Source organism: Talpa europaea (assembly GCF_964194135.1).
Source record: "Talpa europaea genome assembly, chromosome: 9".
Taxonomy (NCBI): Eukaryota; Metazoa; Chordata; class Mammalia; order Eulipotyphla; family Talpidae; genus Talpa; species Talpa europaea.
Genome location: NC_140076.1, coordinates 79,558,781 through 79,585,230, shown reverse-complemented (window position 1 = coordinate 79,585,230; position 26,450 = coordinate 79,558,781). Strand labels below are relative to the sequence as shown.

General features: G+C 47.0%; 1 protein-coding gene across 1 annotated transcript; it reads left to right on the top strand.

The window, feature by feature from the left end:
- Positions 1-22,190: 22,190 nt before the first annotated feature.
- Positions 22,191-24,793, top strand: SPRR5 (small proline rich protein 5; the record flags this gene model as incomplete). Its single annotated transcript, XM_084242413.1, has 2 exons — positions 22,191-22,519; positions 24,553-24,793. 2 exons carry the CDS (start codon positions 22,191-22,193, stop codon positions 24,791-24,793), a joined length of 570 nt encoding a protein of 189 aa, XP_084098539.1.
- Between the last annotated feature and the right edge of the window lie 1,657 nt (positions 24,794-26,450).

Genomic DNA, 26,450 nt, shown 5'->3' with positions numbered 1-26,450 from the left:
AGTTGTGCTGTTCAACCAGAGGAGAAAATTTTTCTTAGCCCATTAATCAAAGGAAGAATCCAACAGGGAAAAGATATCATAGTTTAAATCATCTATGCCCACGGATTGCTTAAAAATCTTTTCAAATCAATTAAAATAATCAAGTACAATTTCTTTGCATATTTGAGATCATAATTGAATATTCTCCCACTCTGTAATTTTAGGAAAAACTCTATAGGGATGGCCTTACGAGAACCCCTTCCTAATTTAAGAGTTTATGTTTGACGTTTGCATTTTCTATGAATTATTTTATTTTATATAATTCTTACATCATTTTTCATTTTTGCATAATGTATGCATTTTCATTTTGGTTATATTCCCCATACAATTCCCACCCCCTTTTTCTGACCCTAATCCCTCTTCTCCTCCCCCTGCCCACCACAGTAGAGTGTCTCTGGTCTATAGTTGCTTGTTGATTTTGCATTTTTTTAAGGCAAGTCTTCTAAGGAATTTTTCCCTTAGTTATTTATTTGTTGGTGGATAGGGCTCTGCGCTCTACTAAAGTAGATGAATAAGTTGGTACAAGTCAGGGTAACCTGGTTTATAAGTTTGGATGAGCAAGTCAAACTCTTTGGCAAAGCCTGTAGGGCATGTGAGCACATCAGAGAATTATTAGTAAATTTCCTAAATTCAAGTTTTGTTCAGAGAACATATGTAATTAAAAGTATTCCTAGTCCACCTTTATTTAAATTACTTAAAAGGAACAACAAGGATCACAGAGTCTTGTTCCATCATTATAGAAAGGAGGTTCAGTCAGAGGTGGGTATTTAAAAGGTGGGCAGGTATCTACAGAAGGTGTGTACAGAAGTGTATACAGAAGGAGGTGATGGAGTAGAAGCTGGACGGATGTGGAAGAAATTGTGATCACTCTTCAAGCTTGGCTAACCTTTTTTTTTTGGGGGGGGAGTAAAAATTTTTCTTCTTTAGGCTTCATATTAACAACCTGAAAAGAGACAAATATATCAGCCTCCCCCCCTTTTTTTTGATACTTCCAGGTAACAAAATATGCTTCTCATTCAGTTTGTTTGGTTCCACAATTCTTTTCTCATTGAGCACACATATACGCTGATTTTGGAATCTAAAGGAATCCCATGGGGGGAAATGAAGGCTCAGATTAACCTGGTACTATATGCCCATCTAACTGAAAGTTTACATAAAGAACGGTCATTTTCCTTAAACAAAAATCATAAGGAGTCCCAAAGAGACACTGCCCATTGTCAGTTCCTTGGGAAATGGACACCCCAAAATGTGACCTGAAAAGGGCAAAACGTTTCCCTATAGATTTGTAACAGAGGACACCCAAATAAAGTCTGAACCTAAACCAAGGCAGGCAGTTGATACCCAAGAGCACTTACCACTAGACCAGAGACCACCAGGGTGGGCATCGGAGAGCAAGAGCTTCTGCCAGTCACAGGAGTCACTTCTCTGGAGCACACTTCTCTGACACCGTGAAGTGTCAGCAAACAGAGGCATCTGTGACTCACGGTCTTAGGAATTATCCTTCAAGTAAGACAGTATAAAACTGACTCTGTTCCCCAAATGGCACTGGGGGCTTACAGTTTTCGGGGGTTGAACAGGCAGTTCCACACACTGTTTGAGCGGGTACAAGCATGGAGTCATGGTCTACTGTTTCACCTCTCTCTGCTGTCACAGACTTCACAGCTGTGTGCCAGGCTTCCAGGACTTCCTCAGTGGTCACAGTTTCACTTCGCCCTCATCCAGGTGGAGACATAGCGTCTCTGGCTCCACTTGTAACCTCATGTTGTCTCTCACCTCCATGAATGTGTAAGGGAACCTCGATGAGAGGCACTAACGTTGCCATTTTGCCAAGATGTTGTATTGCTTTGCATTTACTGTCTTGGGTGGCTGGGGAGTGAGTGAGGAGAGTTTTAGAGGTTTCAATTTGGCCTTTCTACTATGACAGCTCTCCCTCGGGGATAAAGGAACAGATACGCTAAGACAGCCAAGTCTTCGTTATGTTCTTTTCTCTAAGTACACATCCAGGAACTGGAAATAAGACCACTAGGTGTGCCATGGATCCCCAAGCCCTTTGTGAACAGGACCTGATCAGACCTCTAGCCCCTGACCCCAACAGGTCCTTAATCTAATAAGAAGGCTAAGATGACCCCAGGGTCCCTGACACTATAAACATTTCAGACTGTATATCCAGCAGTCCTTGAAAGATGGGGTACTTCTTCCTCAAAAGAACAGTTACTTGGGGAATAATTGGTTACATCACTAGTGCAAAAGCTTGATGTAATATCCTAGGTCCTTCCTCAAGAGAACTTCAGTTTCCTTTCAATCAGTGCACTTTAGGTCTGACAACTGCCTCAGTGCTGGATGTTGGGCAAGCAATTGTGACTTACCTTTGAGATAGCTGTTAGCAGCCAGATACATGGAGCAATTCATCATTCTAATGAGCATCCATCCTCTTGTCTCTAGGAATACCTTCTTCTGTGTCCACTGCCCTAGATCCCTGTGAGTCATGCACCAAGGTGGACAATCTGACATTGCAGCCTTGTTGATTATTTCAGCAATCACATCTTCCTCACCCCTGATGTCTAGCTAATGCTACCTGTCCTCTGCTATTTGTGAATCCTGTCATCCTCACTGACACTGTGAGTCCATAGTGTCCTATCTCAGTCCCAGGTGACAGAGGACAGCCACTACTGGGCTTCCCCTTCACCAATGCATCCCTCACAACTCCACACCCACCTGAAGAACATCCTCAGTTGATGGGATTGGGAGTATATAATAGGGCCATCTTTACACACCCACCTCTCAAACTTTTCACATTTTCTTCCATCCTCTGTGGTGATTCTGGCATCTCTGCTTCATTTAATGTGGGTCATCATTTTTTCCCTCTTCCAAAGGCAGCCCAGCATCATGGCAGAACTCTCCAGGGAGCTGAGTCATAAGTATTGCTCCCATGTCAGTAGACAGTGCCCTCTTTAGTCCTCACATTCCCCTCCTTATGTTCTAACATCCTCAAGATCCTGTCCCAGCTTGACTTGCTTGAGTGTTGGTTTGCATTTTCCCCCAGATCCTTCAAGAATAATCATCCCTCCCTCAGCAGGACCAGCACTAACCCAACTGGCTCTGCTGAGACTTGTTCGATGGCCAGGAGAGGAGGCAGGCAGATCTGGAGTTAAATAAGTATTGTCTCATGAGGCATCTGCTCTAGTTGACACTCTTCAGGCAGTGAGGATGTGGGGACTGATATCTTCCAAAGAGAGTGGTCCACTCCTGCAGGATGAGAAAATTCAGAGAACACTGTGCTATCAAGCACAGCCATGACTGTGTTCCCATTCCAAGTCTTGAGGCCCCATTCCTTCCCTATCAGGGCCCAGCCTTTAGTGTAGGAAACATGTGGATAATGTGCTTCAGTCTTCTGTGACAATTGCTGTGGGGGGCTGAACCTGATGTTTAACACCATCCACCCTCTAAGGTGAGGGGGTCTTTAAACACTACCGTGGAAGCTTCTGATTTTCACATCATGTCTTTAGTTAGTGAATGGGTGACCTGAGTTTGTCATTTGTTTTCTTTGAAGTATGAGTAGACTTCAGAAGCAACCCATCCACTGTCCCTGTGGTCACCATCTCTGCCACACATCTCAAGTGTCTCTGTGTGCATGGATGGTAGGATCCCTTTAGGATGTGTGAGTCTGGGAACCCTGGGATGCGCTGTCAGAATCATATAAGATTTATCTTTCTCTGCCTCTGCCATACTGTAGGTGCTTACAGTCTGACATATGTATGCCCCAACTTCCATTTTCTCCAGCCTTCCTTCACATGGGGAGTACCTATGGTGACCACATGTGGTAGCTATGGCCACCACATCCACTCAGGTGGCTGACAGCACCTCCTCTCACACTGTACCAGGCCCCATATCCTCCACCCCAGGGCATCAAGCTGGGGTGCTCCAGGAGTCCGCCCCAGCTGACACCACGTTCCCAGGCTAGGAGTGGGCATCACCACTACTAGAAGATGAGGCAATGGAGACAGCATCCTTTGGGGTCTCAGATGAACAATTTGGATGAATGTCTGCATGGCCCTTAGAAGCTCCCGAGAGGGATTAGTGGTCACAGCAACTTCCTCAGGTAAATTGGATAAAAGAAGTTAATTGTATAGGAGAGGATGGAAATTTGACTTTGTGGGTGACTATAATATAGTGTACGCAGATGGTGATTTATAATGCTATGCATCTGAAACCTCTATAAGGTTGTAAACTAATGTGACTTCAATAAAAATAATTGTTAAGTGCAACAGGAGGTACTTGCAGATCTTATCAGAGCATTCTCCCTATTGCCATAGCATTCTCCCTAGTGTCTCTTTTCCCCTAGTAATACTTATTTTAAATAAAGTCTCTCCTTGCTATTACTCTTACTAATAATAATAGCAGCACTAGTAAAACTAACAAAAAAGTTTGACAGAAACTGAGTTGTTTTCCTAGTAGTTTTCTTTCTCATCTAATTTTTTTAAGATTTATTTATTTATTTATTTATTTATATAAGAACCAGGGTACAGGCCAGATTCGTGGGAGGGTGAGAGAATTCACCAGCGACAGAGCAGGGAACAGAACAGGCAGACTGATGAAATACAGCGGGTGAGGAAGGAGAGGTCTGCTGTGCCATGTGGGACCCTCGCTGGCTGGCCGGGATTGAACACACTCTGCAGAGGCAGTGGACAGCTTCACAGCACTGCGCTCAACCGCCTGCACCACCAGGGGAGTCCCCTCATTTAAATTTAAATTTTTTGTAAATTTCTTTTTCTTTGTAGTTTCTGATCTGATGATAGTCATGGACCCTTCTTATACATTTTTTAAATCCCCTGTAGTATTTCCTAACTATATTATCTCTGAATGTAGCGCCTCATGTTTTCATTATCTTTTTTTCTGTTGTTTGATATCCTGTGTTGTTTTTTAAAGTTTCATTAGTGTTGCCAAGACTGTTGCCCTGAATTCCCCTTCTGTCATGCTCTGCAATGTTACTGAGACAGGGCTCCTTTCAGGGTTTTTTTGTTTTGACACTTGTACTGTGTTCTTCTGTTTCCTCATTTTAGATATTCTATGGGTTATAATAGGGGTGTATTTTCAACTCTTGCTTTTGTACTTGTCGAAGTAGTTAGAGTTCTGGCACCAGTGAGGACGATATATATAAAAGAGGACCAGGGCAAAAGGCATCAAAGGATTACCTGCAGTAGACTCAGGAATTTGAAATTCCTATTGTAATGACACTGACTGACCATGGACAATGCTCAATAAATGGCGACAGTTACTGTTAGTGGAGTTCATTTGTCTTATATCCCTGTTTACTCTTAACCCTTCAGGCACAAACTGCTCTATTCATCACTGTTTCCTAGAAGGTAGCTTGCATAGCCCAGGTGCCCAAAATTGGCCTTTTGGAGCCACTAATGGGTGGATCCTTCCTCTTCCAGGCCTGAAGTGAAATTCCTGGGGGAAGAGGGGGTAGGTGGCAAGTGTAGATATCTCAGCCTGGACTTCAGTAATAGCCTCTTCTATAGTGAAGTCCAGGTGCTCTGACCTGACTCAGGCTGTTCTGTGTCATGAGCCTCAGTTCAGTCTAGAAGACCTCACTCTGAGCCCTCCCCTCTATAGCTCTCCTATAATGTATGCTCCATCCTGGGTACCTGTTCATGCACCCCCTAATCCAGACCAATATCAGGGTTTAGGATGCCCATTGTTGGTATGCACCCAAGTCAACAGCTGTAGGGGGCCCCACATGCAGCCACTCCTCATTCTTATGAGTTGTACTGACCCATTAGCACTCTAAATTAAGTTCATTCTTGAACCCATTTAATCCTAAAAACATGAAACATTGTAAAAGGCACATGAGTACCATGGAATCCTGGCTGATTTTCATTAATCAGCTAGAGCAAATTATGTTGGGGGGTGAATTAGAAGCCCTTCCCAAAGGACAGTGATTGACTTTTGCCTTATGTGCTTTTGGAATCTTCCTAGTATGAGAGAATGTTAGCATAATTCAAGCAAATGGAAACTGCACCGTGATCCATCACTGGTATAAGCTTGCCAAGAGGAAGAGCAACCAAGGCTGGCCAGTCTTCCAAAGTGTCTGTGGTCTCCTGCTGCCCCCTAGTGTCATAATGCAGAACTTCAGGCCTGGAAGAGGAAGGATCCACCCATTAGTGGCTCCAAAAGGCCAATCTTGGGCACCTGGGCTGTGCGAGCTACCTTCTAGGAAACAGTGATGAATAGAGCAGTTTGTGCCTGAAGGGTTAAGAGTAAACAGAGATATAAGACAATGAACAATGACTCCACTAACAGTAACTGTCGCCATTTATTGAGCATTGTCCGTGGTCAGTGTCACGTCTTTACACGCATGACCTCATCTTCCCAGCACAACAATGCCATAACGCAGGTGTGATTGTGCTCACCACCCTAGAGACAGGGACACTAAGGTTCCGTGAGGACAAGTCACGTACCCACTGAGCTATTCACTGAGATTCAAGTCCAGATCTGTCTCAGTCCCGAGCCTGGGCGCAGGCAAACCAAGTCAGAGGTGGAAAGTCTCACTGAGATTTGGTGCGCCCTCAGCACCTGGGCGTTGAATGATGAGTGCAGGGATGGATATCAAAAGTAGACAGCAGGGTCCCAGAGAGAACCACCTGGGGAAGGCAGGTGGGGAAATGCTGTGGGCGTGGCTGGAAAAAGTGGAGTGGAATCTAGAAAACTTAAATAAGAGATCAGGAAAAAGAATAACTATAAGAAAGTAAAAATCAAAATCAACAAACAACTATGAACCAGAGACACTCTATGGGGGGTGGGGGGTGGGGAAAGAAGGGATTGGGGTCAGAATAAGGGGGTTGCAATTGTATGGGGAATATAAAAAATAAAATTTAAATTTAAAAAAAAGTGGAGTGTGGCAAGCAGAGAAAATGGAAACAACTGACCTGGCGTGCGGGTGGCAGCTATTTCAGATATCTCAGCCTGGATTTCCAGAATATTCTCTTCTATGGTGGAATCCAGGTGTTCTCACCCATTCCATGCTGCAGCTGTTCTGTGTCATGAGCTTCAGATTTAAGCCAATAGTCCTTGTTCTCACCCCTGTAGCTCACCTCCATGCATAGCAATGCACCCTCCATCCTGGGGACCTACTCGTGCAACCCTTATCCAGTGCATTGCCAGGCCTTGGCAGACCCGATGAAAATTTCATAAAAGCCACGTTCTATGTTTTTCCATATCACCTTGCTGAAATAAGAACTGTGATCTCCAATCTCCATGGAAAAATAGAAATCACCTGCCTTGTGTGGCTCTTATGGAACCGCAGGATGCCCGGGATAAAGGCCATGTTACAAAGTACAGCAGGGCTAATCTGAGAAGTCATTCTGCCTGGGAGAAGGGGGCCAGGCGGGGATTGCCCCCGATACAGTGACTCTCCTCTTGACCATGAGTGCTCTGAAAGTGCTACAATGGACAAAAAACCTATTTTTAAAATGGAGGTGCTTTTCCAATGAAGCCGCAGCATACACACCATGAAGAAACCTAAACTTTGGTGTCAATGAGCATGTTACTGCTACCTTACTAAAGCTTGGCTTCTCCCTGGCTAAATTTAAAATAAAGAATTTAGAATAGAAATATGTCCCCTGGGTTCTGTTAAGGATACAAGGTAAGGGAAGGAACCGCATCCTGCGCTCATGCTCTGCCGTCAGAGTGAGGCCCTTCTCGAACAAAATCCAGATTGAGCTCAAACCCTATCCACGGCCAGCACCCCCTGACCACAGCCCACATCTGCCTGCTCCTGGTCTGTGGGGGTCCTTGGAGCTCCAGTCCTATATCTCCTTGCACATGCAGAGACCAGCCCTGTCTCACTGCTTTGCTTTTGCTCTCGATCCACAGATCTTAGCGTGACCATCCTTCCCGCCTCCAGCCCACCTGCAAAGCCTGCCTCTGAGACACCTTCCCGAGCCACCCGTGCTAGACATTCCGGTAATATGTAGTTTTCTTCCAGTCCCTCTGCTTACCTGAAATCATATTATTTACTTATTTGTTCCTTGGATGTATATGTGCTTATTATCTCTCTTTGCCTACCAGGCCTGCGTGGGCATGCTGTGCCCGGTCTGCTCTGCCCTAGAAAGTGGCCAGGCCTGGTAAGCACCCATGAGAATCTGCTGCTGAGAACACACTGTGAACAGAGTTTCTCGCATATGAGGTATCCTTGGTGATTTCTAACCCTCCTCCCTTGATTAAGCCTCACAAAGACCCTTGAGGTGACACAAGAACGGGCCGCCATACTACAGTCCGTGAGCCCAGACATCAGTCAGGGCCTTGGACTAACTTCTAGGCATTGTCTCCAGATGCCCAATCCTCAGGACTTTAGGACTTCTGTTAGAACAGTGGTGACCTGATGGAATGGTTTGCCAGACACTTAGGTAGGAATGGAGAGAAAGGGGTGAGGAGAGAAGACTTCTCCAAGGCAGAAGGATGGGTAACATTTGCTCCCCAAACAGAACTCTAGGAAGAAGGCAGGTGTCCTTGACCTCATCTCACAGGAGTGCCTTGAGGACACAGTTCTGAGTCTGGTCCGCCGCCCCGGAAGTCTTTGCAGTGTCTCCTGGCTGGTTTATATCCTCCTCAAACTGCTATAACAACCTCTAAACCACTGTCCCAAAGCACTTACCATTACTCCATACCCTGGAAATCATTTGTATAGTTGCTTATGTGCTGTAGATTCTGAGCACTAACATGGCAGAAACTATATCTTATTTATCTCTGAATCTTCAGTGCCTAGAACATAGTAGGTATTCACTAAATGTCTGCTGAATATATTTTTGGTGTGCCAAAATTGAGTTCTCTGCTTCCTGACCACTCCTTCCCTAGCCCACTGTCCTGAGGTGGGACTTACCAGGGAAACAGCTACTCAGTGTTGTTGGAAGCCAAAACCACACCCACCTCGAGCCATGGGCTGTGAGGACAAGTACCTGAGCAGCTCAACAGAGGAGGAGCCCAGAGAGGCCAATCTGGGACTTGCATCATGAGATGCCTTTCTATTTATACCCTCCCTTGAAGAGAAACAGGCACCTCTATAAACACGAAAGTTCTCTCCACACCTAACTCTGCAAGTATGCATGTGGGGGTTGAGTTGGGTGTGTGTATGCATGCATCTCTTTTGGGATAGAAGGTGAAGAAGCTGTCACCTACATGACTATCTCCCTCAGCTCAACATCCCATAACCTTCCATTTGGACCATTCATTCAACAAATATTTATTGTGTTTAGTCCCACATGCATTTCCTTGCTGCTAGGCAGCCTTGGAAATGGATGTTTGGTTGTTTTGTTTCTCACGGCTACTGTTCAATCTTCCCCAAAGCAACAGCTCCCTCAGCCACTCATCCCCCAACATCACAATCCCCAAACACTTAGTGGGGTTTGGGATGAGCCTGGCTCTGTGCTCACCTTTGGGGAGGACATGTGTGTGGGGTTTAATATGACTGGGGCTAGAAAATTGTGTTCCCAAAAGTCTCAGGAAGCAAGAATATTCCACACCTCCCAGAAGCTGTGGAAAAGGCTATGCCAGTGAGAATCTTCCTTTAGGTGGAGAGGTCATATTCCTTGGGGATGAAAAGGCTGTGTTGAGAAAGATACCATTTATTTTATTTATTTAATATTTTGGGTTTTTTTATTGCGATAACATCGATTCACAACACTATATGAATCACATGAATATTTTTACATGTATATTTTCAACTTTCACATGCATGATTTTACTTTTTATTTTTTTATTTTATTTTTTATTTTATATAATTTTTACATCATTTTTTAAAAAGATTTATTTATTTATACAAGAACCGGGGTACAGACCAGATGCGCAGGAGGGTGAGAGGATTCACCAGAGACAGAGCGGGGAACAGAACAGGCAGACTGATGAAATACACTGCTAAGGGGAGCAGCAGGCGAGGCAGGAGAGGTCTTCTGCGCCATGTGGGATTCTCACCAGCCAGCCTAGATTGAAACCGCACTGCAGAGGCTGTGGACAGCTTCACAGTGCTGCGTTCAATCGCCTGCACCACCAGGGAGGCCCAATTTTTACATCATTTTTCATTTTTGCACAATGTATGTATTTTCATCTTGGTTATATTCCTCATACAATTCCCACCCCCCTAGCTTTAACCCTAATCCCTCCTCCCCTCCCTCCCCCCCCCATAGTGTGTCTCTGGTTTATAGTTGCTTATTGATTTTTATTTTTATTTTATTATAATTAGTCTTTTTCCTGGTCCCTTATTTAGGTGTTCTAAATTCCTGCAATGAGTGAGACCATCCAGTATTTTTCTTTTTCTTTCTGGCTTATTTCACTGAGCCTGATCCCTTCCAGCTCCATCCATGTTGCTGCAAATTGCATGAGCTTATCTTTTTTGATTGCTGAGTAATATTCCATGGTGTATATGTACCACATCTTCTTGATCCAGTTATCTATTTTGGGGCATTTGGGTTGTTTCCATAGCTTAGCTATTGTAAATAGTGCTGCTGTAAACATACGGGTGCAGGTGCCCTTTTGAATTAATATTTCTGTGTCCTTTGGGTAAATACCTAGGAGCAAAATTGCTGGATCATATGGAAGCTCCATCTTTAGCAAGTTGAGGAATCTCCTCACAGCTTTCCATAGTGGTTGGACCAGTAGGAAGTAGTCAAACTATCACTATTCGCAGATGATGTGATAATATACATAGAGAAAGATACCATTTTAATTTCATATTTCAAGAACATCTTTTTTCCTTTTACACTCTATGGAAAGCTCAAATATCAGAAGCAATGCATTTTTTTTAAAGATTTATTTATTCACACATACAAGAACCGGGGCACAGGCCAGATGTGTGGAAGGGTGAGAGGACCCACCAGAGACAGAGCAGGGAACAGAACAAGCAGACTGAAGAAATACACTGCTGAGGGGAGCAGTGGATGAGACAGGAGAGGTCTGCCATGCCATGCAGGCACCTTCTCGGCCGGCGGGATCGAACCCGCGCTGCAGAGGCTGTGGACATCTCCACAGCACTGCGCTCAACTGCCTGCGCCACCAGGGAGGCCCAGAAGCAATGCATTTTAAATGGAGAAAATTGACATCTCTTCCATCTTCACTCCCTCTCTCTAGGGATGTCTAGATTTCACCCCCTCTCTCTGGAGACATCTAGACTTCTTTTCCAATCACACCCCTGTTGTAGGCTCAAGGTTTTCACCACTGCCTCCTTGCCTAGCCTGGACCACAGTCTGAGTTACCCCAGCCATAAAGTTTCCACTCCTAGCAGGGCCTTTTTACGGGGCCCCCATGAGGCCCTCAGCCATGGTCAACCCCACTGTTTAATTCTGCTGCTCCTCTTTATAAAACCATAGCAGTGATGGTGAAAAGCATAGGTTCAGAGCAACACTTAGGTGCAGCCCAAGCCACTCCCCACCCATTCACCCCAACTCACTGCAACTCCATTCTCTCTAGAACAGATTCTTGAGGCCTTATCCTTCTCAGTCTCATCCCTTTGTCCATAATCTGATTCCCAAGGATTCTATATTTACATAAAAACTAAGCACCCCTTTTCTTCACTTCTGTCTCCCCCAGTTGCTAGACTGTACGCAACCTGAAGACAAGGTCTTTTTATGCTGCTTCCACCCTCAGTGGTAACCACACCAGAGCTGGGCTCCATGGTAAGCCCTCAGTAAACATCTGGGGTACTTTTTGTATATATGTACTTCCCCCATGTCTACAAAAGACACTCTACCAGGAAAGAGTCCCCCACATAGTAGTGGGGCCAACTGAGTAAGGATGCATGAGGTTGTAGCACCAATTATAGGGGGACCCACCCTCATGGACTTTGGTATGACTCAGGATTCCAGCCATGAAGTCTGATCTCTGGATCCAGAAGCAAACATGATACCTGCTTGTCTGGGTTCCACACACCCACTTGGCAGTGTTATCCCAGAGGAAGGTATGTGCATGGAAAAGGAGGAGGAGACAGGGAGAGGGTCCTTTGCTGCCGCTGTCTGTCAGCTCCAGCTTCACTGCACACAGCAGAAGGGAGTTAGCCAGACACCAGGGGCCAGGAGTAGTGGGACCCGCGCTTGACTTGTCCCTTCATGAGTGATGCATTGCCATGAGTGAGGCCTCTAGGTGGTGAGAGGTTTGGCCCCAGCACTTCTGCCTGATTCTTTGCTACCTAAATGGGAACAATATTTTAAAATGTTTATTTAATGCATTTCTCTTCAGGTTTCTTAAGATCTCAAAAGCAAACACATTTTATAATATCATAAGGGCACATTTTCCATTAACAGTCATGAATTTATAGATTTCCAGGTAGCGACTAAGTATGTTTGGCCAAGGTTACAACACTCTACGTCGTGTTTAATGCAACATTTTTGAAACCTGCATATAATAGAACAGTTGGTACCCTGGCAGAGAAGTACCTCAAAAAGCAGTTAAATATTTTCTTAAGACGTCTAGAAGAATGTCAAGGGAAGTTTTTACTAACACTCAGAGTAAAATCACGTTTCTTAAAATCACATTTCTTACCAACCCATCTAGATTTAGAGAGCTAGATAGATAAATAGATCGCACAGAGAGAAACTGCCCCTCAAAAGAAATTCCTCCTTCCTTTCTAAAACTGCATGGAAACCCCCATGCAGACACTGGGCGGGCACACTCCCGTTTCCTGCCCCTCTCCCGCTCGTTCTTTAACATGGAGATCAGCTGAGCCTTTCTGTTTTCTTTAGTTTCAGTTTTCCTCACTTGCCTGTCACCCCAAGTCTGAACAATCAGAAAAACAAGCAGGGACAAGTTAGTTTGCCCCGGTGACCGTGTGTTCCCTCCAATCTTCATCAGCGCTAAATCCAGACAGAGGATGTGGTCTCTGAGCGCTGCTGAGGGCGCAGGGCCCCAGCTCCGTGGCCCCCAGCTCCAGAGTGCACACACAGACGCTGCGTGCTAGAGGTCTGGGTCGCCCAGGCCAGAGGCTTCTCCTCCCGCCCAGGCTTAGCAGGATGTCCTCTTGGTCAGGAAGGCGCGGCCCCAGGAGTGCCAGCTAAACTTAGACGTGATGCCTGGTTGGCAGCGCTGAAGCAGGGGTGAAGGGTGGGATCCTTCTGAACAGAATGAAATGAACCTAGTCAGTGCTTTCCCCTGTGCCCACCCCAGACGCAAGTGTCTCCCTCATCCACTCTAAGGGAAGTCACAGAAGGGCTAGTTGTTTCTTTAGAGTCAGGGATGAAGCAGGGAAGACAAGATGATACCCAGCCTCTCCCTTGAGTGATTAGAGAGAAAACCACGTATCCAGGGACCCCACTGGGACACTGGTCCGGCTGACGACACTGCTCAAGTTCTCCGGGCCTGCCTCTAACCCACGCAGAGGCACGGATATTCCTCAGAAGATCTGCGTCTGTATTTCGGGGAGAAGGGGACCCCCCAAACTTTCCAGAGGATAAAGGTTATAGAGACAAAACTCCACCTAGCTCCACCCACCATGCTACTAAGTATTAGAAAATTTCTAATCCATCCAGTTGCCTGTCTCCTGGGTGGGACCCGGGGATCCCCACTGGAAGAGCCAGGCGAGCCAGGGCTCCAGGATGAGAGCAGCGGTCTGCCAGGAACTGCAGGCAGGTCTTTGCTGATGGGGCAGAAGCATGAACCAGGGGCTGAGATAAAGCTGGGGAGGCTTTCCTATAGAATTTACACATTACCTGCAAGTGTTGAGTGAGGGACCTGCAGGGATTCCAGATAGGAGAATGACATGGACTCTTTACATTTAAAATCTGTTTAGTAAAATATTGTTTATTTTGACATAATTTCTTACAGAAAAGTGTCAAGAGCAATACAAAGAATTCCTGGATGCCCTTTACACAGAGGCACATGGTTTCTCTCTCTCTCTCTCCTCTTGGATGCATTTACAAATGTAGATATAACTATATATGTATGTTCAGGAAAAAGAAAACAAACATTTGTATAAGTATTTCTATAGTTGTGTAAGACATTATACATAGAGAGACATGAGGCATGTATACCTGCGTCTCCACATGTTTCGAATGCTGGGGTGGGCGTGCACACAGAATATACATACATAGCTTTAGCTGTCCATCTATCGTTTCTCTATCCATCTATAATCTATATGTTGTTTTCTTTCTCCTGAACATCTTACCCCTAAATACTTCAGAATATATTTCCTAAAAACAAGAAATGCTCTTACTTTTCAAAATTACCCTGTTGGCTTCTGTGTGGAAGATGGTTTTGCTACAGGGACCACAGTTGGGGAATGGTTGGGGAGTCTCTTCTGCCATCGAGGCAAGAGGTGGTGAAGACCAGGGCAGTCTAGAGGCTTCCTGAGACCACGTACAGTGTATGTGACACACTCTACCCTTATCTGGTTGACCAGTGGGAGTGGGTGAATGAAGGGATATGGTTAGAGGAGATGCCAGGGCCTGGAGTATTCTGCTGGGTGGTGGGAGGAGTAGAAGGGGGGTTCACGGGCCTGGGAAATGAGCAAGGGGAGGGATGGCAATTTGGTTCTAGATGTATTGAGCCTGCATGCCTTTGACACATCCAGATGGGTATATTGGGGAGGCTACCAGATGTACCTTGTATTTGAAGCACAAGTACAGGCCTGGACTGGAAACGTAGATTTTCTCTCATTCATGGTAGAGGCCCAGGAGTGAGCAAAAAACCTGGAAGCCCTTCCCTGTGGAGCCTCAACCTCTCAGGGAACTCATTTCACATCTTGGGGGAAATGTCAAATCTTCATCCCCTGGGGAAGCAGTGTCCCAAGACATCCCTGTCATTATAGTGAAGCCACTGGTTCTAGGCCTGGAAAAGCCAGGGGAGTAGGAGCCAGTTAGGGGAGTCTGGGAGGTGGACCCCTCACTTCTCACAACTCGAGAGGCAGGAAGAGGGGCAGTGGTGGAAAGAGCCCATCTGTCTGATGTGAGACCCTGGGCAAGGCAGTTGGGAATGTGTCCCACCTCATGGGGTCCCGTAGGCCACAGCATGTCCCCTGTGGAGAGGAGCAGCCACTGCCTCACTCTGTGCACTGCAGAGTCTGGGAGAAGCAGGGGTGTGTGGGTGCCAACCACACAAGCCTGGTCCTGCAATGGTTGCAAAGGCCCAGTTTTAAGGGGGAGCGGGGGTGGGAGCAGACAACTGGGGAGAAGAATTTCCTGTTGTGATGTTGACATCAGCACAAACCCTGTTTCATGTGTTTGCTTGCTTCTTGTTTACTTTTGTTTTGTTTGATTTGCTTTGGTTTGGGTTTTGGTGAGGCATCATGTTCAAGTCCTTTCTCAGGCGTTTTATAGAATGTGACCTCATGGAGGTCACTTGCCTTGTTTACCACACCATTTCCACATCTGTTGGTGATCCGACTGGATAAACCACACTCAACACTCGTGGTACGCAGGTTTTGAGATTTCACTAAAACTAAAATTATGTTTTTTAAAACAATCCATGAAGAGGGTTACTTTTTACTTTGTCAAATAAAAGCAAAGTCACTTTATAACTTACTCTCTCTTCAATAAATAATTTTATTGAAGTGATAAAATTGGAAGTGAAAAAATGGAACATGCCAGACGCAATTCATCGTTTTAAAGTTAATAACTCTGGAAGACACAGAGTCTCAAAAAAGTAAACAGAAATTATTTTCTAAAAAAATAAAAGTTGGGCCTCCCTTGGTGGCACAGGCGGTTGAGCGCTGTACTGTGAAGCTGTCCGCAGCCTCTGCAGTGTTGGTTTAGTCCTGGCTGGCTGGCGGGGGTCCCACATGGCGCAGCGGACCTCTCCTGACTCGCCCGCTGCTCCCCTCAGCAGTGTATTTCATCAGTCTGCCTGTTCTGTTCCCCGCTCTGTCTCTGGTGAATCCTCTCACTCTTCTGCGAATCTGGCCTGTACCCCAGTTCTTGTATAAATAAATAAATAGATAAGTAAATAAATAAATAAATCTTTTTAAAAAATGAAATAAAAAAATAAAAGTCAGTAAATTTATACCAAATTCCATCTAATGTTACATCTTCTCATCTCTCCAGTGCTTGCTGAGGATGTCATTGAGTGTTGACACAGTCCGGGATGAAGACTTGGGGATTTTCTGATTCCAGCTCTGGCACCTGTTGGTCTAGGCTGGAGACGGGGACCTGGAGCTTTGCCTTCTTGGGTTTCTTTCAGTTCTCAGCACCAAGCTGACACCCAGCAGAAGGGTTCTCTCTCTTCCCAACCTCCTCCCACATGCGCTGCTGCCCCATAGGGTACAGACTCTGTCTGTCCATAACACGCTTACTGTGCATAGCTGTGTGTGTGCACAGTGTGTGGTCAACGCAGCTCCCTGGCTGTCCTGCCGGAGCACACACAACACGTATGAGCACAAGTCTGGTCTTTCTCTTCCCTCCTTCTAGCCCTAATCTCTGCATTCCCCATTCCTGTCACTCAGAATCACAAAGTTTCCCTCTCCCTCTCTCCACCCACCGGTCTTCCAGTCCTATGCATTCTGAGCTACTTGTACTGCCGCTGTCTTCTCTCAGATCTCCCTATTTCTTCCCTCTACTGGTCTCCCCGCTTCCATCTCACCTCCTTGCACCCAAACTCCCACTCAGTGGGAGCACCCTCCAGAGTCACTCTTTGGGTGTCCCTTCTTTGGCTCCCTGTTCCCCCCAGGAAAATCATCCCATGTTTACATTTGGAAAGGATTTCGCTTTACCACAGTTTACACAGTAGAAACCCTGAGCCTGCAGAGGGGAAACCAGTGGTTCAAAAAGGGCACATTGATTGTCAGAACCAGGGCATACCCAGGCTTTCCAAACAAAAGCCAGTGTCTTTCTACCTTTCTGTGCTAATATGATATTTTTTAAAAAGCATCATTTTTTAAGTGTCTCTGTGTTCTTGGCACTGTTCAGAGCCCAGCACAGGTCTTCTCGGGAAGCCACACACCGACAGTCTGGCTGTCCCAGCCAGTCTGCTGGCTTCGGGCCTGGTCTCTCCCTCCTTGCCCACTGCTCCTTAGCACTGATCATCCAGACAATCAGCTCAGACTCATTTTTGCCCCCAAAACTTAAAACCTGTTTCCACTTTCATACATCTTCTCAGCCCATTGTCCCTTGCTAGGAATGTCTCCTTCATTTCCCAGAAATCTATTTTGAGGTAAAACCTTAGGCAGGTACCAGGACCCAGGGCTGAGGTCAGAGCACCTGCCCTGTAGGAACCCACAGGCAAGGGGCCTTTCCTGTCTCCTGATGCTTTGCTATCAGACAGGCCCAGCCCCAAGTGACTACACTCCAGTCGCAGTGCCTCCCTGGTCCTGTCTTCTCGCAGGTCCTGGTTTTCGCAGCCTGCCTTCCTTCATTGTGCTGGGCCAGTCTTATCATCCCAAGAAGATGGTGAACTCCTTGAGGGCCAGATCCATGAGTCTCAGTTACCCAGTCCCCGGAGTGCTCAACCTGGCATCAGCTTCCTACACCCATGGTGACTGACCAGGCCCTTGCAGATCTAGCCCCTGGAACCTGCTCCAGCGGGGTCTAGACTGTCACCTGTTAGCATGCTAACAGGTGCTTGAACCAGAGCCAGGCAGCAGATATCAATTTCACTCCAGAGACTTCCTGGGGGTAAGGTCCCTACCTACCTCCTTCCTCCAAAATACCTCTTAGCCTCACCACCTCACCATCATGCCCATGTTCATACAAGTAAAATGAGGATGAGACTAACACCAGGGAAAACCCAAAGGGGGAAGGTTTGGGAAATGGGCTCTCACCTCCTTGCAAGGGAATATGTCTGCCTGCTAGACAGACCAGGGCAAATAGGGAGCACATACACATTTGGAAATTGCTAGTAAAACCATCTTCCATTCTTTTAATTTTACTGATAACTGGCCAATGCCCCCATAAACAACAGGGCTACAGTGTGACAGAAACCCATGTGTATTTTTGTTTGAATATGAGTATGTGGGTGTGTATGTTTGTGTAAGAGACAGAGTTTGAATAAAGATAGTGATGCTAATGAAAATCAGTCAATAACACCATTGCAAACGCCCAGGACACGCATCAGTCTCATTGGTGGCTTCTCCATGACCCATTCCTCTTCAGTGGAAGACACAGTACTGCATCATATGTTCTTGAGATAGCTAACTCCTCCTCAGAAAGTTTGTTCCAGGTGGTGGGGGCCTGTGCAAGGGCAGACCAACAAGATTTTTGTGTGTGTGGCATTATGTTTCTTTAATTTTAATTTTGGGATCACACTTCTGCTCTTCCATATGTGCACATATTTCACTCACCCTCCACCAAAACACCTATGCCCATACCCCACATATCTCCTTCCCCCGCCCCATCCCCTCTAGTGAATATTATGTTCTCTTGTTCTATTTATTCCTGTTGTGTTTTGCCTGTGCATGCTGTTGGTTATTTATATTCCACAGATGAGTGAAACCATATGATACCTGTTGACAAACCTCAAGAATGAGCTGTGGTTACACTCTCTAACTCCACAGCCTTCACTCCAATGACATTTGGGTTTGAGTCTCTAGCTAATACAAGTCAAGCAAGTCAAAACCATCTATGAGGGGCCTCCCCGGTGGCGCAGCGGTTGAGCGCTGGTTTGCGAACCTGCCCGCAGCCTCTGCGGCACCGGTTCGATCCCCGGCTGCTCCCCGGCCACCAGAGGAGGGTCCCACATGGCGCGCAGACCTCTCCTGCCGCCCGCTGCTCCCCTCAGCAGTGTACTTCGGTCCTTCTGCCTGCTCTGCTCCCTGCTCTGGCTCTGGTGAATTCTCTCACCCTCCCGCGCTTCTGACTGTACCCAGTGCATGTATAAACAAAACAAGCAAATAAATAAATACATAAATAAATAAACATGCCTCTATAAAATTAAAAATAATAATAATAATGTCTTTAAAAAAAAAAAACCATCTATGAGTTGGCAGGAGAAGGAGGGCAAGGCCATGAAGCAGTGCTAGTTCCCTTCTCACTCACGCCGGCTGAACTCCAGAGACAGCCTGGAGCCAGGGGACTCACATGCCTTGGGAAGCAACCTGGCCCTCCATGCTCACCATGGTCTGCAACACACAAGGCCCAGCGACCGGCACAATGCGCCATGTCTTGAATAAGTGGCTATCCCAGCAGGCCACCCCACACAGTCATTCTCCACTAGTCGGACCCTGAGCTGCAATCCCTCTCCGAGGCTCTCTGGAGCTGCTATTGTAGGGGTGACACCCAATGAGCATTCCTCTCCCAGGAAGGCCTGGGTTCCTCTGGGTCCCTCTCACTTACTTGTCCATGCACAGTCTGTGATCCGAGGGAGTTACACCATGGTCTGAGGCAAACACCAGACTTTATTTTCAAGTCTGTGTTTTCAGAATATTGTAAGACTTTCAGTAGAGCTGCAGCCAAATCTCATGTTTGAGTTTTAAACCATGCCATCCTTACTAGCTTGCCTATTTCCATTTCTTTGGTCAAAGTCTCATGAGACTTTGTGTGTGTGGCATATGGATTTTCAAAATCTCATGAGACTTTGACTGAAGAAATGGAAATAGGCAAGCTAGTAAGGATGACAAGCACTTATTTTGTGCCAAACACCATGTACAGACTTGACAAATGCTGTCCACTAACCCTCACTGTTGCTGTGCAGATGGTGTCAGTACCCTCCTTAGCAGAATTGAGAATCAAAGACATTAAACACCCAAGATCCCCCAGCTGGTAAAGGTCACCCTTAGGGATCATGCTCAGCGAAATAAGCCAGAAAGAAAAAGAAAAATACCGGATGGTCTCACTCATAGCAGGAATCTAGAAAACTTAAATAAGGGACCAGGAAAATGAATAACTATAAGAAAGTGAAAATCAAAATCAACAAAAAACTATGAACCAGAGACACTTTTTGGGGGGTGAGGGGCGGGAGGGGAGGGATTGGGGTCAGAATGGGGGGGCTGCAATTGTATGGGGAATATAAAAATAAAATTTATTATTTAAAAAAAAAAAAGGTCACCCTTAAGGGTATTTTAGAGCTATGGCCAGTCCTTTGTCAGAGGTAGAGAATGTCCAAGTCTGTGCCCTGTGCCATCACTCTTTGCCCTGGAGTCTCTAACCAAATGGGGAGAAGCATCAGTCCTGGGGCCCCAGGAGCCCAGAGTTCAGGACCCAGCCCAGGTGACTCCTCCAGGAGCTCATTTTAATTCAATGTTTCTTAGCTTCTCCACCTTATGATAATCATTTCCCTGGGAACCCTAGAGTCTGGGTGACATACATATGTAGAGAGATAGAGAGATAAGTACTGTCTACTGTAACCACCCAGTTTCTCTTAATGGAACTTAATGGTTTCCTCAATAGCAAGCAGGACAGAGGGCTGCAGCCCCCTCCTATTGCTTAAATAACAATGAGGGGTGGGGAGGGAAGCCACTGCACTGTCTCCCCATCCATTCAGGCCAAATGTGTTTTAAGTCCAGTTAAGCATTCGCTGAGATGAATGGATTTTCAGAGCCATTCCCTCCCTCTGTTGTTAGGTTTCTCATAAAACAATGCATTCTGCGCCCCACCCAGCCCACCTTTGGCCAACCAGAACTTCCCGGAAGGCTGCCCTCACCCCCTCCCGCCCCCCCACGCGCACCCAGCACTGTCCTGAATGCTTGCTCGGGACCATCCCAGATGCCAAGGTTCTAAGTCAAAAGTCACGAGTGGGTTTGGAAATCCAAGGCAGCCAGGTCTCATAAAGTGATGGGGAGGTGGGGCCAGGGCCAGGGGGAAGACTCCGTCATCCGTGAGGGAGGCTGTCAGCCCGGGGGTGAGTAAAACCTGAAATTTGAGGAAGGGCAGGTGGATCCTATTGTGACTAGGGACTAATTAGGACACTCCAATCCTAGGCCACCTCATGGCCTTAGGCAGGGATGTGAGATGTATAAAAGGTGGGCAGGCACACAGCATCCCAAACCCCTTGGCATCTCCAGGCTCCAGTCACTGGTGAACTTGGGTAAGTTTGGCAAAGCAGAGCTTTTCCTCACGGCCTGCCTCCCAGGCAGCGGGGTTGGGCTGGCGGTCTGGGTAGTGGGTCAGAGAGACTCCATTTGGGCATCTGGGACCAGCCTATCTGGAGCTGTAAGTCATCCAGCCAAGAGGTAGATGGTGGGCTGAGGTGGGAGTGGACAGCCACCCAAGAGGCCCAACGTCCCGGAGCTCATGCTGTCCAGTGTGAGTGCTGTGTCTCCCCGGTGCTGAGAAGGAAGTGTAGGAGTGAGGCCCACCAGCCATGGCAGAGGGCAACTGGCAGAGCTGCCCTTTGAGAGAAAGGCAAGTCCAGGGAGGGAAGAGACTAGGTCGCCGGGGGTACGGGAGTGCAGGAGACCCAAGAGGCACAGAGCAGGGCCGGGGACAAGACATGTGGCACCTTGGCAAGTGGAACTGGGGCCAGACCTTCCACTCATCTGTGTGAGTGACTGGGGAACAATCACTTCCCTCTCCGAGCCTGGCTTTCCTCAGTCACAACTAAGTTGAGCTATAAGGTCTATTTTGTCTCTTGCATCCTCCTTTCTATAAATTTTCCTAGATGCCAAGATGTTCCTTGACATCCTTTATAATTTTTAGAAAATTACTGAATAATTTGCTCACCGTGTGCTAGTCCTGAGGGTGTGCGTGTGCGCGCGTGTCTGCTGACATGGGCGAGATTTTACATTCTTGTCTAATCCGTGAAACAGCCCTGAGCCGTGAGAACAGAGAAGTGAAGCTGCTGCTCCAAGTCTCACCGCTGGCTGATGGTTTAGCAGGACGTGGGTCCCCAACAATCCTATTCCAGATTCCGTAGTTGCTGGCGTGACAGTGTGTCAGTCTTAGTTCTTTCTTCCAATCTGTTTTCCTTACTCCCGCCTTCTCTTCCCCTTTCTCTTTGTACATTTTTCCTCTGTTCTTCCACTTTCTTTCCATGTCCCTTTTCCCTTCCCTCCTCCCTCCACCCTTTCTTCTTTATTTGGCTCAGAAGGAATTGAAACAACTTCCAAACTGAACTCCAGTTTATGCTCACCCACACACACACTCGTCGAGGGTACGCACCTCACGTTGGTTTAGTGATTGGGATAAGGTAAAAGCAGAGTAGGATGTGAAGGGTCTTGGCAAGAGGTTCTCCTGGGCCCGTCTCTACAGCCTCACATGGTCCTCACTTCTGTGTCTTTCTGCTTTCAGCAGCACATCCATCCCAGAATGTCTCAGCAGAAGCAGAAGCAGTGCGCTCCCCCGCAGCAGTGCTGTCCTCCACCTCAGCAGTGCGCTCCCGCACCTCAGCAGTGTGCTCCTGCACCTCAGCAGTGTGCTCCTGCACCTCAGCAGTGTGCTCCTGCACCTCAGCAGTGTGCTCCTCCACCTCAGCAGTGTGCTCCTGCACCTCAGCAGTGCGCTCCCCCACCTCAGCAGTGTGCTCCTCCGCAGCAATGCTGCCCCCCACCTCAGCAGACCAAGCAGCCTTGCCAGCCTCCACCCAAGTGCCAGCAGAAGTGTCCTCCGGCTCAGCAGTGCCCAAAGACCAAGCAGAAGTAAGACCCAGCCAGACCTGTGCCGAACCCCCTGGAAAGCAGCGAGCATGAAGATCCCCTCCCTCGGGCAACCAGCAGAGCCCACTCCCCAGCTTCCAGAAGCAACCCCACCTCTGAGAAACGGCAGCGCAGGGGCGGTGCTTCCTCGATCTAGGCTTCTTATTAATTAGCAGTTGCAAATTCCATCTCAAACAAGGATCTGGTTCTAGAGTGTCTAATTACCTCTGTTGACACGTATCTACCTCTCCCTGTCAGCTGCTTGGAAACCAGGCAGCATGCCTGGACACCCTTTCCTGCCTCCCTTTATTTCTGCTCCTGTTTTCCATATTAAACATAAGTCCTCTGGCATGAATGTCTCATTGTTTTGCTGTTTGATTATTTTACACTTCTGTGGATTTTGTATGTGCCAGAGGCTGAAGACAGCCAGGCCTGTGGGTGCAGGAGAGGATGGCTTGGGATAGATTCACTTCTGAGCTCGGGGACATTTACTCAGCCCAATGGGGTGATGAGAAGCAGGCGCTTCTGTACCACAAACATCCACATCCATGAAGAATGGGAACCCCTGATAGAAGCAGGGGGTGGTGATGCCATGTAGAGAACAGGGACAAAAAAAAAGGCATCATCTAGGTCCAGAACACGTGAGGGACCCACCACCTAAAGCTGCAGAGTAGAGGAAAAGGATTGAAGCAACTAAATTATCATTCAGACAACACATTCCCAGGGCTTATGGGTTGAAAGAAGTTGAAGAAAGGGTCTTAAAAATTCTTCCACAAGCAAAAGCAAAGACCAGAGTTTCTTCAATTAATCCAACGTGTCGTTAGGAAACAGCCTGTGCAAACATCGTGTACTCAACACACATATCTATTGACAATATCTGATCAAAATCATACCCCATTATTTCTCTTGCTGGGACTTCTCCCAAACTATTACCCCTACTGCTCTCTTACTTTTACTTCTCTGAATTCCCAGGGGTTGGAGGTAATCAAATAAAAGCCCCACAGGTACTCCTAAGTGCTAGATTGTATTGCTCCTACCACCCACTCCCACCCCTCACCCCCCACCAAATCCTTCTCTTACAAAATAGCCCATAAATTGGGATACTTCAGCCAGGTCTCTTTGCCTTCATCCCCTCTGAGAAAGGAGGTTCCATGGACAGAGACAGAGGGACAGGACTCAGGACACAACTTTGCTGTTTGTGTTATTTTTATCGGGCTAGTGAACGAGAAGTTAAATACATCTTACTCTAGGCCCAGACACCTGCTACCATAAATTTCCTTGACCCATAATGATTTTTTTCTTAACTTTTCCCTAGCCTGTGCATTCCTGGGTTATCTCTTTGCAGCTTATCAAGTTAACCTGTTGAAGAAGCTACTGACCTTGAGACCAGACTGGGTCAGACAGGAGCTGTGGACGCACAGTGTCCACGAGATATTCATGCCCGCGGTCACGAGCCCTGCGCGACACCGAGCTGCCACTGATCGGCACTCACAGCTGGCAGCCAGGAATGGACACACTAGATGGAAAATGGACGTTTGCCAAGTCCGTGCTCCATGCCTTCACAGCCAGAAGATTTTAATTCATTTGGTCTCAGGCCCCAGCCCTAAAACCTATATAGATGCCCTAGCCCTGGCACCTTGGAGAGCCTTTGTTTGAGGAGGTCTCCCTGGGGCTCTATTTCTTGCTCTGTCACTTTTCAATAAATCTTTTCTTTATAACCAGTATCTTGATTTCCTTATTCCTATCTTAGTGTCAAGGTACCCAAAAGTCCAGGTTTCTTTTGGGTATTTGGCCTGGACCAAGACTTCTTGACTCCCAGGAGATGAAACGATGGACTCAAGCAGCACCGGGGTTGCGAGGGCTCTTGGTCTAGCTTCTGAACTCCAAGGGAATCAGGGAACAAGAAGACATACCCAAAAGGAGCCAGAGAGGAAAATAACATAAAAGTCTGGACTCTTCCCAGCATCTACTACAGGCCCAGGAGAGCGCAGTTAGCTAAAGACTAAAGCATTTGGCATTACTTCCCGGGATTGCAGGCTCTTCTTTACCCATCACTCAGCCTTCTGCACCCTTCAGCTTTCATCCACCTACCAGGTCATCTACCCATCACCAGGTCCTACCCAGCAGGCCATCAGAGCACCCTTCTCATTTGCTCAGAATTGTGAAAATGGGCATTTTGAAAACACAGACACAGCACAGGACTCCAAGCCTCCTGGTTTAACCATCCCCATCAGAAGACCAAGCTCAGACCCTGAGATAACCAAGGCCATTAGATAAGGTGGCACCTAATTAAGGATGACCAGGGTGGGGTGACTGCTGCCTTCATGCCCTTGGAATTCAGGAAACAGAAAGAGTGACAACAGTGAGGGCTGTTGAGGGGAGGAAGGAGCAGTTGGCCATCTCAGTTGTGACAGGACCTGCTCAGAGCTCCCAGAAAATGTCTGTTCTGTGCTGGTCACCCGGAGAAGTTGGGATTTAGAGTGGAAGGACAGTGGGAGTGGGCTAACAGGGAGGGGTGTGTTCCAGAACTGGGGAACTATGAGCCCGCGCTGAGTGCACAGCCGCTGGACATCAGAGAGCTCTGGCGCCATGAGCTGTCCCATAAACATCTCCTCCAAGGGCACCGTACTGCACACAAACTCACCATCAACCTTAACAGAACTCCCTGCAAGTGAGGAGAGTTTTAACCCTTTCCTGTGCTGATGTCTTCTCCCTCAACATCTCCAAATGTCTCTTCTCTGACCCCCAAGCATTCATTATCTTCTCTCAAATCTTTCTTGTTTCTCTTTCCTTATCCTCCCTCACATAAGCTACTGACATAGCTCTCTCTGGTTTCATTTAATTTTTCTCTGCTAATGACCTTAATTAATATGTGTGCATGTGTGCTTACATGTGGACAATCTTGCTGATTTTTCTTTTATCCCCATGATACTGGGTTTGAATCCCAGAACTCCCCTACTTTGGTGGTGTGGCCTAGGTCCTACAACTCCCCTAGGCTCTGCTTTCCTCATCTGTATAGTGAGAATATTACCAGCTCCCTGAGGTTGCAGGGGAGGGAGTTTCAATGAGATGATGTAAATAAATAGCAAACATAACATGGCTTAAAATAAGCATTCATTTAATGTCAGCTATTGCTCTTACTACTATTTTCCAAATCCTGACAGAGCAGCAAGCCTGCAGGCAACACCCTCTCCTATTCCTGCCAACTTGAGAATGTGGGTTCCAGACTTACAGTGATGGTAAGGTGTGAGAGGGAAGGGCATTTTTCAGGGTGAGAACAAAAACCGATTAAGTAGAGCAAAGGTTTGAGTGGGAATTCACAAGGAGAAATAAGGTTAAGCCTCGGGTGTAATTACCCCATGTGGCAGTTGCCCTTTTCTTATAGAATCTTCCCTTTTCCACAGCTACCCACAGGGATCCTGTTCTGGTGGTTGTCTGTGGCTGCTCTGGCCTGCAGTGATTTCCCTGACAGTGTAGACAGTCAATCATGTCTTTTTCAGGCAAGCCATGCTTCCTGGAGACAAGGACTGAGGCTGAGGAGCTGAGGAGGCACACACAGGGCAGGTCCCTTGAGTTGGGTGAACCAAGCATTTAGCATGTTGACACTGACATGTTGAGGAAGGTCTTGCTATTCCCACTAGGAACGGGGGGGCTGAGATTCTAAAACAGACCCTACTTGCTCATGGCAATAACAGCTTGCAGGTGGCAGAGCTGAGTTTCAAACACAGGACCCTCTGGCCCTGAAGTCTGCATTCTGCAATCAGCAAATGCTCATGCTGTTAGAGCTACAAGAAGCAGAGTATAGAATCTGGGCCCTGTATTTCCAAACTGACAATCTTCTAGTCCACTGGAAGTTAGAAACAGCATGTTCACCACAGTCACACACTCACCTGTTTACACAATGACACTCGTGAGTGTTCACCCACACTTATGC